Source organism: Geotrypetes seraphini, chromosome 3 (genome assembly GCF_902459505.1).
Source record: "Geotrypetes seraphini chromosome 3, aGeoSer1.1, whole genome shotgun sequence".
Taxonomy (NCBI): domain Eukaryota; kingdom Metazoa; phylum Chordata; class Amphibia; order Gymnophiona; family Dermophiidae; genus Geotrypetes; species Geotrypetes seraphini.
The window spans coordinates 656505-674356 of NC_047086.1; the positions used below are offsets into that span (position 1 = coordinate 656505).

The 17852-nt window shown below is 40.7% G+C and overlaps 1 protein-coding gene across 1 annotated transcript in view; it reads right to left on the reverse strand.

The window, feature by feature from the left end:
- Positions 1-946: 946 nt before the first annotated feature.
- The window catches only part of DSE (dermatan sulfate epimerase), a 244157-nt gene continuing 227251 nt past the window's right edge, over positions 947-17852 (reverse strand). The window contains exon 6 of the mRNA XM_033937233.1: positions 947-1029. Coding sequence (XP_033793124.1) covers positions 1023-1029 — 7 coding nt within the window. The 3' untranslated portion in view covers positions 947-1022. The remainder of the gene's footprint in view (positions 1030-17852) is intronic.

The window sequence follows — 17852 nt, forward strand, 5'->3', positions numbered from 1 at the left end:
TTTCCTGAACAGATTATAGCCCGGTATAACTACATCTCAGTCATGGTTCTCCATGAACCATGTCTCCAGAATTGCCACTATATCCAACTCATCTTCTTCCATCACAGCTTCTAGATCCAGAATCTTGTTTCCCATATTTTGAGCTTTCCAGACATTGCCCCCTCTTTCCATCTGTGTAGAGGTATTCAGTGATTTACTTACCTGAGGGCTTATACTCACCTGGGAGCTTTGATCACCTTGCCACATACTAGGCTACACTTTGATCACCCTGCCCTAGATACTAGGCTACACTCTTCCTCCTCCCAGTATTTATTATTTCTATAGCACTACCAGACGCACACAGCACTGTACATTAAACAAGAGATGGTCCTTGCTCGAAAGAGCATACAATGTAATTATGACAGACACACAGGACACAGGGTGGATTAATATATGCTGCAAAAGGAGCCACAAAGGGATGCAGAAGTACAAAGGGTAGGGGTTACAGAGGGAATGAGAAACAGATATACTATGTTATATGTAAGAAGGATTAGGGCCTAAACGCAGCTTTGAAAAAGTAAGCTTTGAGCCTGGATTTGAATAACTGCCAAAGATGGGGCCTGGTTTGCCCCATCAGTCAGGTTGTTCTAGGCAAACGGCGCAGCAAGGCAGAAGGGGTGGAGTCAGGAGTTGGCAGGTCAGGAGAAGGGTATAGACAAGAGAGACTCCTCTCCTAAGGTATATTCCCTCTGACGTGAGCATGTGAGTGATCGCTCATAGTTTTTGAGAGCATTGCTCACAGATTTCAAATGTTCCCTCACGCATGGGGTCGCTCTACTTTGGCACACTTTCAACTGTGCCAATCCTCTGCTGTAGTTGCCGCTAATGTTTCTGTAATACTGTAATTTATAGTTAGGATTTTTTTCAATAAAACAATTTTAAAATGTAGGAATCTTTTGACTTACTTACCTGACAGGATAGTTCTGTAGAGAAAGGCAAAGTGCTGTTTAAGCCATGGGTGGTTGATACCAAAGTGTCCGGTTTTAAGACCTGAGTTGGATAAATGAAGAAGATAATCCAATACTGAAGATATAGAGGCGGATGAAGTATCATGATGATGATGATATACTAGCATGATGATGATATACTAGCATGCAAAATTAGTAATAAGAATCTAGAAGAATACCTCTCCTGTATTCTATTTTATATCCCGCCAAAAAGCTGGTCAAAGGCCAGAGAGGATTTCTACGAATTCATTCTACCTAATTCAATTACTCCGTCTTACAATATTATAGCAGGAGATGTAAACATACACTTAGAGAATGAGGACAATCCTGACACGAAAGATCTTAAAAACTTCCTATCCTCACTCAACTACAATCTCCCTTCATCCACACAAACTCATGAAAAAGGCCATCAGCTAGATTTGGTAGCTATGTCCTCAAAAGAGATCCTGAATCCCTCTATTTCTATATCCGACGGTATCTGGTACCACGACATCTGGTCCAATCATTTCACCTACTACTTTAACTTAATCTGGAATCAACCAAAAGAAAAAAACTCACCCAAAGATAAAAAAAGAACATCTCACAAGGGGCCACATCAACCCAGAGGAATACTGGGCACATTACGAATCGCGTGAGGAAATAAATGAAGGGGATGATTTCTGGGAACAGTGGACGAAAACAAGCACATCCATCCTAGATAAAATAGCCCCTAAACGAAACAGAACAAACCGCTCAGATAAATATAATAAATGGTTCGACTCCGAACTATTAAACATGAAACAATCAGTAAGACGACTAGAAAGGATCTGGAATAAAACAGGAGAAATATCAGACCGGAACAATTGGAGATCCAACATAAAGGACTACAAACAACTGATAAAAGAAAAACGAAATACATTCTACTCATCCAAAATTCATACATCCAATATGAGTTCAAAAGGATTCAACACTAAAGAACTGTTCAACCTGATTACAAATTTATTCGACACCACACGCCACAATCAATCCATGCACGACATAAAACTTCCATCAGCAGACGATCTAGCTCAACACTTTGACTCAAAAATTAAGAACCTAAGGAACAATTGCCCAACAAACAACATACCTGCACATCAAATAGCCAACATACATGAAAACGAAATACCTGTGGATATGTTTTGGACCTCCTTTCAGGATCTAGAATGGAATAACTTCATAAAACTCTATAACAAGTACACTAAATCACACTGCATTCTAGATCCCTGTCCCCCCAACATTATGAAAACTGCCCCATTAGACTTTAAACTAACACTGTGGAGTTATCTGACCAATAAATTCAAAAACGGAAAATTCCTAACGAATAACAGTCACATTATAATCACCCCAATTCCAAAAAATCGTAAACAATCCCTAACATCTGTAATCAACTATAGACCGGTAGCATCCATTCCATTCTTCGTAAAAATAATGGAAGGTTTAGTACATACCCAATTGATGAACTACCTTGATCAGTTCTCACTACTACATGAAACCCAGTCTGGCTTCAGACCTCTGTTTAGCACTGAGACGGCGATTGCAGCGACCCTAGAATACTTACGCAACTTATTCAGCAAGGGCCACAATGCCTTAATCATGCAATTTGACATGAGCTCGGCCTTCGACCTGGTGGATCACAAAAAATTGCTACAATGCTTAGACGCAATCGGCATCGGAGGTGAGGTATTCGACTGGTTCCGAGGATTCCTTACGACCCGCACCTATCAAGTACGCTTCAAATGTAACCTCTCTAAAACATGGAGAAACCCATCAGGCGTTCCACAGGGGTCTCCATTATCCCCACTACTCTTTAACGTCTATATATCATCACTAGGCATGCAGCTGGCCCAACGGGGTATAAAAGTATTCAGTTATGCGGATGACTTCACAATCATTATCCCGTTTAATACGTCACCCTCCGAAATCATCCCCACGGCAACAGAAGCGCTAAACCTGATGGAACAATGGACCACAGAATTCAAACTGAAGCTTAATTCAGATAAAACTAAATTCTTCATAGCATCGCCACACCCACCTATCACCACAACACCACTACGCATTAACAATCTTAACTACCCTATTCAACCTACAATGAAGGTTCTGGGGGTAATACTGGATCAAGGTCTAACTATGAAAGACCATGTGGACTCCCTAGTCAGAAAGGGGTTTTTTACTCTCTGGAAACTCAGGTCCATCAGAGCATACTTCGACGCTTCAGCATTCAGAATTCTGGTACAATCCCTAATACTAAGCCACCTTGATTATTGCAACATTACCCATCTGGCAATCACCCGGAAGCAAATGCAGAGACTTCAACTGATCCAAAACGCAGCAGTCAGGTTGATCTTCAGACTGAAAAAGTCCGATCATATAACCCCTTCCTACCGACTCCTGCATTGGCTGCCAATGGAGGCACGTACTAAGTTCAAACTAGGATGTCTCTGCTTCAAGGTATTATCCGGTCTAGCCCCTAAATATATAACAGATCTCTTCTCATTCCCAACCAACAGACATGAGAGAAGAGCACACCAGAAATTCGTTTCCCCACCAGCCAGAGGATGCAAATATAAGAGACACCATCAACAACTTCTATCATACCAAGCAGCCTTATGGGGCAAAGACTTGGAAAAACTAATTACACACTCAAACAATTATGGTGAATTTAGGAAACACCTAAAAACATACCTGTTCTCGAAATACCTAGGTAACGAATCAGGACAATAGCCCCCATCGCAATCCCTCCCCAATTTAGATCTTGTAAACTGTTAACCTCTAATCTCTAACTATGAATGTTCCTCACAATTTATGGAATTTTTCTAATTCATTGTAAACCGCATGGAACTTCACGGACCTGCAATATATAAACTGTTGTTATTATTTTTATTGTTGCTACTATCAGATATTCACCGCTACACTCTGTAATTCGATGTCTGTGCAATTTATCTTCATTGTAAACCGCCTAGAAGTCGCAAGATTGTTGGCGGTATATAAGAATAAAGTTATTATTACACCACGTAGAAAACCTTGTCCACTTCTGTTGGTAGCATTGCTGTGTAGAGGTTTTTCTGGATGCATCCAAAATGAGTCAGACAGGATTGGAAAGATCAGTGGCAGCTGAGGCTATCCCGAAAGCTACCAAACTGCCAGACGCAGGGACCTTGCTAGATGTCAAATACAGAAAGAACAAGGTAACTTCACAAGGACTTAGCTGTGCAGGAAATGTGAATCTCCTCATACACCTACCATATAGTGCAAAAATGTGCAAAGGTCTGGTTTTTTCTTTCGATCACTACATAGCCTAATGCCACACATGCAGTGCTGTTACAAACATATTCTGAAGGTCAATGCTAAGGTTAACAAAGTTTCCTTCCTTGGCCCAGGAGATACTGACAAACCACTGGAAGAGATCCCAAAACAACTACCCAGGCACAACACCCAAAGACCCACTCAGTGTGTGAACCAGTTGAATGGAATGGACTAACTGGGGGGTGGAAATGGGCCTGGAGTTTGCTCAGCAGAATTTCCCAGACCACCTCTTCCTCTCAACACATTGATACGCTGCCGCCACCATCACCACCATTAGGAACACCTCACCGGGTAGGCCAGCAATGCTTATAAACTTTATAAAACACATTATTATATTTTCTTATAAAGCACATATTTTAACTGAACTCTCCGACATCCTCAGCCTTGCCATTCACAAAAATAGAAGGAAGAAAAATTCCTGTTTCCTGCTGTCTCATGTCCCCGGCCTATACAATATTTTTCTTCTGCAGACCCTTCAAAAGTCTGACCAAATCCTCGTTTCACTTGCATTATAAAGTACTGAGGATGCCATTTCTCTACAATCCCAGGTCCTAAAGTTTAAGACAGTAGCGCAAACTAGTGCTGCCTGATTCAAGAAAAAAAAAAAAAAATTTTTTTGATTCGATTCAGCCTATTGAATTGGTTTATCGATTCAACTTTCCTGCCCAATTGGGTGTTTGTTTGTTTTTTCAAACATCCTGGTGGGTTTATTTTATAGCTTTTTCACCCCCCTTTGGCTTCTCCTAACCACACTGGCGCTGTGGTGTAAATAAAATAAAGAAACAAAAAGGACTTTTCCTCTCTGTTAAATCCTAGCTCACGTTTGCAGTCTAACACCAGCTCTGGCAGGATACACATTTCAAATCTGACATATTGTAATCACAAAACAGAAAATAAAATTAGTTTTTCTACCTTTTGTTGTCTGGTTATTTTTCAAATCTTGTTGGTCCAAGGCTCTGGTTGTCTTCTGATAACTTGCTTGCCAGGGTCTCCTTCTTCTTTCTTTCTGCATGCTAACCATCCATCTGCCATCTCTGTCCTCCCCGTTTCCCTTCCCTCCCCAGGAGGTCTGGCATCTATCCTTTTTTCGTCTCCTTCCACAGATTCATCTTTTCTTAACTACCCTTTCATCCAGCATCTCTCCCTCCTTCCCCACCACTCCAGAGTCCACCATCTCTCCCTTTCTTTTCCCACCTACCCTCCTATCCAGTATCTCTACCCCCCTCCACACCATCCCTTGTGTCCAACTTCTCTCCCTTTCTGTTCCTTCCCTCTCTAAAAACCATGGTCCATCATCTCTCTCCCTCTTCTCTATTTTCAGACCCATTATTTCTTCCCACCCAAAGTCTGGCATATGCGCGTCTTTGAACCCCCCCATTCCCTCCGTGTATTTTTACACCAGGGCCCCCCACCCTGAAGGCCTGTTCCCCCCCTTAAAGGTCTGCATCCCACCCCGAAGGCCTGCATCCCCTCTTGAAGGCCTGCCTGCCTGTCTCCCCAACTTGAAGGCCTGAACCCCTCAAAGGCCTGTCCCTCCCTTGAAAAGCTGCCTGCCTGTCCCCCCCCTTGAAGGCCTGCCTGCCTGTCTCCCCTTTGAAGGCCTGCCTGTCCCCCCCTTAAAGGCCTGCCTGCCACCCCCTCCCCCTTGAAGGCCTGCCTGCCCGCCCGCCCCACCCCGAAGGACCGCTAGCCCCCCTGCACCACCTATGAAGCACCCCGCAGCAGGATCGCGATGTCAGCGATCCCTGCGCTGCTTCGGAGCTGCTTCCTCCGCCGCGGTCCCGCCCCTCCTCTGACATCAGAGGAGGGGCAAGACCGTGGCGCAGGAAGCGCCAAAGCAGCTCAGGGATTGCTGAAATTGTGATCCCGCTGCCGGCTGCTTCTTGGTGGTGCAGGGTGGCCAGGTGGGTGAGCGGTCCTTCGGGGGTGGGGGGGGACTGAACGGCAAGGCCGGGAGCACCCCCTCAGGGCTTGTCACCCGGGGCAGACCGCCCCCCAGCCCCTCCTTAGTACGCTACTGCCACTTGATTGTCCATGTGTATTAGTAGGACTTGATTGGATATCATGTGCTGAAAAGTTTTGAGAGCATTGCCAATGGCCCTGAGTTCCAAGAGATTGATGTGGCATTGCTGCTCTTGAGTGGACTAGTGACCCTGTGTGTGAAGACCATTCAGATGAGCTCCCCAAGTGTATTTGGACAAGTCTGTGGTTAGAACTTTCTGATGTGGAGGGATTTGAAACAGCCCTATGGAAAGTTTTGAGGAATTCATTCACCACTGCAGAGATTGATGAAGTGAATATGTGACTAAAATCTCTTGTGAGAGTGGATCGAGAGCTTGAGACCATTGGGACGCTAGTGACCACTGAGATGTCCTGAGGTGGAGTCACGCAAAGGGGGTAACATTGACTGTGGAAACCATGTGACTCAATAGTATTATCATCCACCTAGCTGAGAAGAATGGAAGGTGATAAGCCTGGTTGCAAAGTTGAAGCAAATTGTCTTGTCTTTGCTGAAGTAAGAATGCCCTGAGTTGAATAGTGTGAAGCAGGGCTCCTATGAATTGTAGAGTTTGAGAGGGTTGAAGTTGAGATTTTGAAAAGTTGACTTCGAACCCCACCTGCTGAAGATACCGGATTGTTGATTGTGTTGCTGAGAGCACCCCTTGAGGAGAGGCATCTTTTATTAGCCAATCGTGATAAGGAAAAAATTGGAGACCTTGAGCCCTTAAAGCTGCTGCCACTACTACTAGGCACTTGGTGATTACTCTGGGTGAGGATGCTATGCTGCAGGGCAGAATCTTGTACTGAAAATGTTGATGGGCTACTTGAAATCTCAGAAAGTTCCTGTGGGCAGGGTGAATGGGTATGTGGGTATAAGCTTCTTTTAGATCCAGAGAGCATAGTTAATCGTTTTGATCTAAGAGGGGATATAGAGTCACCAAGGACAACATTCAAAACTTTTCTTTTATCAAGAATTTGTTCAAGTCTCTGAAGTCTAGAATTGGAAGGAGACCTCCTATCTTCTTTGGGATGAGAAAATACTGGGAGTAGAAGCCCTGATTCTTTTGAGCAGAGGGTATTATCTCTATGGCATTCCTTAGTAGAGATTATATCTCCCGAAGAAGAAGGGACGTCTGCTGAGGGTTGAAAGAGGATTCTCTTGGAGGATGATTTGGAGGTATAGTGACAAAATGAAGAGCCTGAGAGAGAGGAACAGTGGCTATGCTCTTCATGAGCATGTCAAAAAGAGTGAGCAGGCTTTTGAGGAGCTGCTAGTTGAGATTTTTAGGGCTGCTGTTGCTTTTGCTTCTTCTGCTGAGGTGGATGAGAAGATTTAGCCAAATAGTAGCGCTGTTATGAAGAGGCAAGTTTAGATGCCTGTGAAGCTGAGGGCAGCTTAGTTTTCATTCTGACCAAAGCATTCCAATTCTTTTCATGATCTGTTAACTTTTGTGTGGCTACCTCAATGAAATCACCAAATAGCTCTTCACCCAAACAGGGAATATTAGCTAATCTGTTTTGGAGATTGATGTCCAGATCTGAGACCCTCAACAGTGCTAGGCGTCTCATCGCCACTGACATAGCAGATGCTCTAGATAACTCAAATTAGTATCAATATCACTGGCTATTCATAGACTGGATCTAAATATAAACACCACTATACACCTTCCAGTCTTAATATCTTCTATTTTCTTCTTTTTATATTATATGTATATATGATCCTCAGAGGGCTACAAAAGCCCATATAGTTTATGTGAAGCAAATCATAATCACCCGATCGTCATAGGATCGATATTTATATATTTTTTGTATAAGTTATTTGACAATCTTTTCATATTGAGTTTAATCTTATAGGTACTTATCTTGATCAATGTAGTAATTGTTAGGAGCGCCTCTACCAACACGCACATGTTTCAAATTATTTTTCATCAGGGTCGAGACTCCCACATATAACTCAAAGGCATCATAAGCAGATCGTGCCAAATATTTTCTAGTTTGGAAAAGAGTGTAGAAGATGTGAAATTCCTGAAGATGTTGTGCAGGAATATATTTGTCAAATGAAGGTAGTTTTCTTACTAGATGTTTCATATAACAAGATATCTAGAAGTTATAGTTAAAGACTGTTCGCCAATGTAGAATTTTGATACAGGTGACGTCCAAGTTTGTCCATAGTTCATCCAGGTGGCATTGAGGCATAGTCCTTAAAGCAAAGGACTTTTTAAATGTTGACTCCACAACTAGTGACTGAAGTTGAAGCTGTGGTTTATTAAATCCTGGAGAAGAAATGATTCTATAAATAGAATCCAACTTTCTCGGAGCAACTGTAATGGTCAGGGGTGTTTCCCAATTCTTGTGAAGAGTCTTTTTGAGAATACCATGCAGAGGCAATTTTAGGAACTCTTTTGGAGGCTCATCATAGCCTAGGGCTTCTAAGTATTCAGAACTGAAAACAGAGTCAGCTTCTAGTTTAACAGGCAGGTATTTGCCTAGCTGCCTAATATATTTGGTAAAAGACAGTCTTTCTGTAGGAAGTCTTGACTTTGGAGTTTTCTGAGGAGACAGTTCCAGAACCAGAGAGGTCACCCTCTGAATCAGACTGTAAATCAGAGTCATAAAACAGCTTTGGAGAAGGTGAGTGTCGAGAGGATTAACATTTTCTACGACTTTGGTACCGATCAGAGGAAAATGATAATGAGGTTCGGTGTGAAGCTCTTTTCCGCTTTGACGTGCGTGATGTAGAATGATGCTTCCTGAACTTGGAACGTCAAGCAGAACATCGATGTCTGGACGAAGTGGATTGGTGCACCGATGGAGAACTGGATCTTCAAGAATATGTGGTGGATCCTTATGTCCCTGTGGCCTTTTCTGCTGATCAGTTTTGATGTGGAGAAGGCCTTCGATCGAGTGTGCTGGGACTTTTTATTCTTGATTCTTCAATCATATGGGTTCCATGGTAGGTTTGTTCAGGCTCTTTGTGTGTTATATTCAGCTCCTCAGTGTGAACGGTATGTGTTCTTCTCAATGTGATGATCAATGTCGAGGATCGATGATGACTCGATGAAAATCCATGTCAATGTTTACAGGAGAGTTGACAGTACTGTGGGATCTCGTAACAGTATGCTCAGACTGGGCCAGTACCGAGGGAGTCAATGTAAATATTGGTGCATGGCGTTTGAATATATCACCAATCTCCCTCCGGAAGAACTCATCAAGCTTCTCCCTAAAAGAAAACACTAGTACTGTTGGCTTATCTGCTGGTACCATCGGTGCAGCAGTTTGCCTCGGAGAGGGTGATGTCGATGAGGATGTGTTTGGTCAAAATAACTATGTGGGCAAGTTTCCCTCTCAGCTTTTAATTCTATCTCAGAGGAGATCAAAGAAATCTAACAGAAAAGTGTAGTTAATATTCAAGGCCTTGAGAAGCATTTTTGCATCCTCTAATGCATGGGACATCAGAAAGGCTTCCCTAATACAAGTGACTGGCCATTTTATTGGGACAATGACATCATCAATTAATTCATTATTAAACATACGTAGTTGGTACATCTTCCAATTACAATCCATTTACAAATTGCATACTTTAACAATATTCTATTGGTTCTATTCAAGTCACATGGTTTCACCTCTCTTAGCAATAGGAAGTGAACAACATGCTCACCGAGGGCATGCTGACCTTGTAGACATGCTCTATTCTATTGCGAACATCTAGTTTACAAAAACTCTTAATATTTGCTAGACAATACTCTTCTGTAGGCTACAGTCACATGGTTATAGTCACATGATTTCTCCTAACTCTACAAGACATCCCTATGTTATGGTGGTAAACAGCTAAGTCTGCCTCCTCAAGCAATTGTCAAGGGAACAGTACAAAATATGTTAACTCTGAGGTCAGAGTGCACTTAGTTATGACTTTAAACTAAAATTCAACTGCAACATTTAGGTTATCTCGCACATGAAACCTAAATATTTCTCTCTCTGGTAACAATATGTATTCTGCATCCTATTCATATTATGCTGTGTCACAAGTCTCTGAACCATATCCATTATTCAGCTACATCTTTTCATATTAGTGTCCTTTAAGGTCTTAACTAAAATTGTATCTAATACATATTGGTTATGGGGGCCCCCTTATATCCTGCATAATACAATTAGCACCATCAGCTCCCCCCTTTGATTCAGGGATTACATTACATTACATTAGGGATTTCTATTCCGCCATTACCTTGCGGTTCAAGGCGGCTTACAAAAGATTAATAAAATGGGGGTTACAATGGGAGAACTATTGATTAACTAGAGGTAAGTAGTAGATCTTTTAACATTTCTCGGGTTGTTAAGGGTAAGGCGGCTTACAAAAGAATTAAAAGGGGGTAACAATGGAAGCACAATTGTTGTTACTAGTGAAGTAAAGAGTAGATCAATTGTCAATTCTAGAGTTATTAAGAGTATGTGATGTTATGGCTGCTTCAGGAATTTCTTGAAAAATATTGTTTTTATGTCTTTTCTGAATGTCTTGTAGTCTGGGGTGGTCGTCAGAAGGATGGAGATCTGGTTGTCCAGTCTTGCGGCTTGAGTGGCTAGGAGGCCGTCGTGTAGTTTTGATCGTTTTACTTCTTTGATCGGGGGAGGTATGAATGGGGAGTGCGTTTTTCTGTGTCTGGTAGTGGATGCTTGGATGAGGTGGTTGTTCAGGTAGGATGGGCTGTCTCCGTTTAGGGTTTTAAATAACATGCAGAATTTAAATTGTATTCTTTCTTGGATTGGTAGCCAATATGAGTTGATGTAGGCTTCTGTGACATGGTCATGTTTTCTCAATGAGTAGAGTCTCAAAGCTGTATTTTGGATTGTTTGAAGTTGTCTAGTCATAGTAGCTGGGCATGGAAGGAAGAGGATGTTGCAGTAGTCCAGCAGTCCTAGAATTAGGGATTGTACTATAAGCTGGAATTGTGTTCTTTCAAAGAATTTCCGGACTAGTCTCAAATTTCTCATGATTGCGAAGGATTTCTGTATTGTTTTATTTACGGTTGCATGGTGCAGCATCTGTCTATAGTCATGCCAAGTAGTTTTATGGTGGTTTGGATGGGATAGTTAATTGAGTTGAGTTCTAAATTGGTTATGGTTTGGACTTTGTCATTTTCAAGGAGGATGAATTTGGTTTTGTCTGGGTTGAGTTTAAGTTTGTGATCTTTCATCCAGGTCGTGACTGTTTCTAGTGTTCGATGTAGTGTGTTTGTCATGGTGGGCTTAGGCTGATCATATGGGATGAGGATGGTAATGTCATCTGCATAACTATAGGTGGTTATGCCTAGATTGTCCAGATGTGTTCCTAGAGAAGCAGTGTAAAGGTTGAAGAGTGTAGGGGATAGTGGGGATCCTTGTGGTACGCCGCAGGGGTTTGACCAAGGTTCTGATTTTTCTTTGTTTGATTTTACACTGTAGGTTCTGGATTTTAAGAAGCCTTCAAACCAAGAGTATACTTTATCTGAGATACCTATTGCATCCAAGATCTGTAGAAGGATGTTATGATCAACTAGGTCGAGTGCTGCAGTTAGGTCCAGTTGTATGAGAAGCATTTTTTCCCTGTGCTAAGGTGTTGTCTGATTGTGTCCATTAGGGAGCCTAGTAGTGTCTCTGTGCTGAAGTTGGTTCTGAAGCCTGATTGCATGGGGTGGAGTAGGTTATGGTCATCTAGGTAGTTGGTGAGGAGTTTGGCTACTAGGCCTTCTGTAATTTTGACGTATAGCGGTATTGAGGCAATAGGTCTGAAGTTGGATGGGTGGTCTGATGGTTCTTTTGAGTCTTTTTGGATTGGGGTGATGACGATTTCGCTGAGGTCAGTAGGGAAAATGCCGTCTGTGAGCGTGGATTGAATCTATTGTAGAAGTATAGTACGGAATTTTACACTGGAGGTAGTAAGGAGATATGAAGGGCAGTGGTTGAGGTCACAGGAGGCCCCTAAGTGTGTCAATCCTATTAAGGCAGGGTACAGTATTCTATATCATCAACTCTACATCTAACTAAAATTGTATGGGTAATGTAGTTCCTAATTCAAACAGCCTATCCAAATAAACATTGTTCCTAAACTTTTGTACATTTAAATATGCTTTATGATTTCATTCTGTCATGAGCTAACCACACCTAAAGAAATAAGTTAACAAAATTTTCACTTCAAGCTAGATTGTTTCCAAACCCTCCTAAGAAAAGTTGTAACCAGTGCAGGTTTTGAAGTCTGGGTGACCATATTAGAATCTCCTATTCTCTCATTTTCAGAAATTCCACCATCCAATCCAGAAGTCTCCACCTCTGGATCAGAAAAATGATTGGGGTTCAGTCATGAGGCAGTATCTGTTGCAGTAGGCATTGTCTCCATTTCATAACAGCCAATGGCATCTTCATCTTTTCTTCACTGCACTTCACTCCAGCTGGGCCGCAAAAAGGGCATAGGAAGAGTCTCATGAAGTGGGCAAAGATTCAAAATGGGATGAAAAGACATACAAGCTTCCTAAATGGTACATCTAGTAAAATATATATTACTTTCAATAGGCCTATCACTATTTTGTTATTGCACATACTTAGTAATACAAATAAACCAGTAAAATTTTAAAGTCCAGTCTCTTAAATTTCACTCTGCCATTGTAGGCCGATGATCCTGGTAGCAACAGTCAATCAGTCTTTTTGTGGTAGCCAACAAAGAAAAGTCCTGGTGTGTTTTGTTGATCCATGTTGGGCTGCAGTACTCAGCTATGGACATTCTTTCCCAGATTTCAGGCACTTGTTAAGTCTCTTTCTCTGTAACTTGGTTTTATCTATGTAGGGGAACTCATCCCTCCTCTGGATACACTGTAAACGGAAGTCCTGATAAAAAGATGATTCTACCAAAGTACAAACAGCAAAAATAATTCATCATAGCCATCTTCATCATTTTTGAATGTGGGACATAGTCCAGTCAATTATGGCATTTAAATGTCCTTATTGACTCTGATAGCAACCCAATAAATTTCATTGTTAATTTGTATACATAAATTCTCATTTCCTTATAAATCTCCTTCTAGTAACATACTCATTTTCTTCTTTCACATACACATACCTTCAGGTTTACTTGCAATTTCTTTTCTATGAACACATCTAACATTGGACTAGTGTCTTACTATAAATCACATTTCCCACTAATACATTTCCTCTCTCTATCTTTAACCTTGCTTGTAAAAGATTCTCAGTAAAAGCTCCTTTTTTTTTTTGACAATAACCCCCAATATCTCTTCTCTGAAATATATGTAAGATTAAAAACATGACACATCTTTTACATACATGCAATGGAAGAAAATGTCATATAATCCAATTTAAGTATCATCACTATGGTACAATCACAAATTACAGTGTGAGAGATACTTATACAAGTCCCAGAAAGCAGAGAAAAGTCTGTATTATGCAGGATATAAGGGGGGGGGGGGCATAACCAATATGTATTAGATACAATTTTAGTTAAGACCTTAAAGGGCACTAATATTATATAAAGATGTAGCTGAATAATGGACATACTTCAGAGACTTGTGACACAGCATAATATGAATAGGACACAGAGTACAGGGCTCTCCGCTTTCTCCAATTCTATTTAATCTCTATATGACCACACTGAATACTTTTCAGCTGTCAGCTTGGGAAACGCTGTTCACCTATGTGGATGATATCTTTATATTGATTGAAATCAATTCAGATATTACCAATTTAGTTTCTAATGTAAATCATTGCATTTCCAAACTTCAAGCCTGGGCTATGTCTGTCCGGATGAAGCTTAATACAACTAAAACTAAACTTCTGTGGTTAGATCCAAAATTGGACTGTCTTCCTCCTACTGTAGCTTTGGAATCTGGGCCCTTTTTGCAGATCGAGTTCTCTTCTAAGATATTGGGAGTCCTTTTTGATTCCTCTCTTACCTTTTAAGGACCAAATAAATTCCCTGGTCAAGAAATGCTTTTTTAGTTTATGCATGTTGAGGAAGGTTAGACATCTTTTTCATCATCGACATTTCTCTGTCTTGGTCCAATCAATCATATTATCTCGAGTAGATTATTGCAATGCTATCTATCTTGGCATCACAAAGATCTGTCTCCAAAGATTACAATTGATGAGGCTCTTTTGAACCTGGGCAGGGCAGCCTATTAAAAATGGACAGCTATGTGGTGGAATGGGCAAGCATGAAAAATAAAATAGCCATTATATTTTCCTTCCATTGCTCTGGATTGACTAGTCAGGGTTTGTTTATAAGATAAGGACCTATCCAAGGGCAAAGGAGGAGGGTTTAAATGGCTAGATAAAATTACAATTGGAGAAGCCAGAACACAAACCAGATAAGACAAACAGGGGATAATATATTGATCTAAATATGTGTTTTTGTGCTGAGATCACTGAAAACAGGGAGAGAGCAGCATTCTCTTAGGACCCTAGAAATGAATTTGATAGTTTGTTGAAGGACCAGAGAAGATACACACAGGCTGTAGCTTAGTTTTATGAAGTCCCATTGTTTCAATGTGTGTTCAGTCTGGTCTCCAGAGACCTGCAGGAGAGATAAGGGTTGGCTTTTGACCTGGTTGCTACAGAGATGGACTTTTCTTCTTACTACGGAGATTACATTCCAGGGGAGAGGGTTCCCTCTCCTTTTTTGCAGGGTAAAGTTAGAAATTCTAATCGAATATACAAAATGCATATATGATGAATTAAATTTTAGTGAACTAATAACGTAGGAACTTTCATATTCAAGGGTTCAGATTGAAATATAATTACCTCTAAAAATTGTACTGGAGGATGCATATAGGAAAATGTAGGGTTTGTGGGAGTGGATTAGCCAATCCCCTTTTCTTTCACTGAGACACAGGATTTTCAGTGCATGCTCTTAAATGACTCAGTAACATGGGGAGCAGTAGTTTGACTTTTAAAGAGAAATGATTTAAAGCTGTGTGAATGGATAATTTTTCCTCTGTAAGTATATTATATTGTAATACTTTTTCCTGGTTTCTTCTGTACCTTTTCTTTATTAGATAAACTAGTATTAAAATGTAACTTTTAGGAATTCTTGTGCGAGGGGGATGGACACTCCCCCAATATTCATACAAGCGCCTTATATGGTATCAAGTATTCATGACCAATTAGATGCAGGCAGTAAAATGTCATCATGTATTAGGTATATTTAAGTGAACTTAGCAGAACAGAATTTTGAGGGCGTTATGTCAGGGAAGTTGCATTTACACTCTCTGACTTGTAATGTTCCTCCATTGTACAAATGAATGCCTTGAAACAGGACTGTCTGTTGAATTTTAATAAAACAAGATTTTATCTGAAATATTTGTACAATTATCATCATGTCAGTGAAACCTGTGGGCAGGGTAGAACCAAAACTCTGCTCACAATTAATCCAGAATACTGCTGCAAAGCTGATCTTTGGAAAAAGTAAATTTGACCATGTGATCCCTTTGCTCCTGAGTCTTCATTGGCTCCTGGTTTATCTTAGAATTAAATTCAAATGTGCTTGCATCTCTTTCAAAATTTTATATGGCATTTTTATTCCCCTCGTTCCTTTATTATGGAATGTTTACAGATTTTCCTTTGCAAGAGGCATCAAACAATTCAAACTCTCCCTTCCTTCTAGAAAAGGGATTAAAGGAGTTAAGATCTTCAGTCAATGAGCGAAACTAAGATGGCGACCTGATGCCTTTCCAAGGACGCTATCGTACCTGCATTTGAATTTTCACTTTACCCAATGGTAAAAAGGAAGTCTAAGCTCTTGGTTTTCTCGGATGAAACTGTTCCACTGTCAGGCCCAATGGATGCCTTTGTGGAACGCAGCTCTACAGCACGGAGTTTGGAGGTATTCATGGCTGGCGACTTCGCGCAAACTAAGGCGCGAGATCTCTCCTTCAAGGGCGTCACTCTTTCCTACGAAGAGCGAAGTCCACCCAGCTGTCCCAGCGCAACAGGAGAGTCTTTCTTATACGCGCCGCCCCGGGAGTCCTTCTTGCTAGCTCCACGGAGCGGGAGGTCCGACTCCAGAAGGAGCAAGAGGAGAAAATAACAACTTTCCAGCGGGTGACTAGAGGACAGCAAACTCAAGGAGCTTTTTCTACAACTGAGGTGGCTCAAGGTACTGAGGGAGCTGCAGGGAGCTCTGGAGCAGAAGCTGCTCCCTTACAGAGGCCTAAGATCTTCACGATGGAAACAATTTGGGATGCTATTTCAGCCATGCAAACTTCTCTCGGGAACCAAATTCACCAACTTTCCACAAAATGCACCATTGCACTTTCAGAAAATTTGGAACTTAAGACCCAGGTAACAAGTTTAGAGTCTAAAACTAGTGACTTTGAGGTGAAGATAAAATCTTTGGAAGTACAAGCGCTAACTTAGGCTAAGGACAGTGCTAATTTGCACTTTAAGCAAGAAATGATGGAAAATTCTATCATGAGATGTAATCTCCAGATTATTAATTTTCCTAAAGTTCATCCTATACTGCCCTTAGCAATGTTTAAAAGATATATGAGTGAAATTCTGAAAGTGCCCGAGACCTCATACCCACCTCTCTCAAAAATTTTTTACCTTCCTATGATCACTAAACCTCAAAATCCTGACCAGCAGAATGTGTGTGCTGATAGTCTGGATCTGACTAATTTCCTTGAGAGGTCGGATTCTGAGGTACAGGTTTCAGCTATATTGATTGTACAGTTTGCTATTGACTCTGATAGGGAATGGATGTTTAAGATGTTTTTTAAACATAAGGATGTACCTTTCCTGATGAACACTATAAGAATGTAACCAGATGTTTCTTAGTCTACCCAGAAGAGAAGGAAGCAATTTCTCATTTTGAGGCCCCGGGCAGTCCAGTTGGGGGGTAACTTTTGTTCTAAGATATCCCTGCAAGTGTGTGTTAAAATATAAGGATGATAGATATGTTTTTTATGAACCGCAACAGTTGTCTAAATTTGTTTTGGCCAGAAAGCAACTAATATCTACTACTTGAAATTTGCTGTTTTCTAAGATAGCTCAGGGAAATAATTATTCATGAGCAGTCAGGCTATTTTTCTCTATTTTCTTATTATTTGATTACCTATGTTTAATTTCAGTTACACTTTAGCTACGTCCCCAAGATTATAGAGGTTGGGCAGACTGGATGGACCATTCGGGTCTTTATCTGCCATCATCTACTATGTTACTATGTTACTAACTATGCTTTGCATTAAGGAGATACTTTTTGAATAATTTGGGCTTCTGTATTTCATTAACATGGTATTTTTTCCTGTTTGACTTGTAAAGATTGTCAAATGTTAAAATAATAAATAAAGAATTAAAAAAAAAAAACTTCAGTCAATCTTTGGCTTTTAAACTTTCTCAACTATGGAATGAACTCCCCTTAATTCTGAGGAGTCCCAGTTCTTTCCAATCTTTCCATAAATTTCTAAAAACTTTTCTATTTGCCAAACATTTTGAAAACTAATTTCTTTTGAAACTTTTTTTTTTTACTTTCTTTAGTTTTTATTGAACTGTTGTAAACTTTCTTTAGTT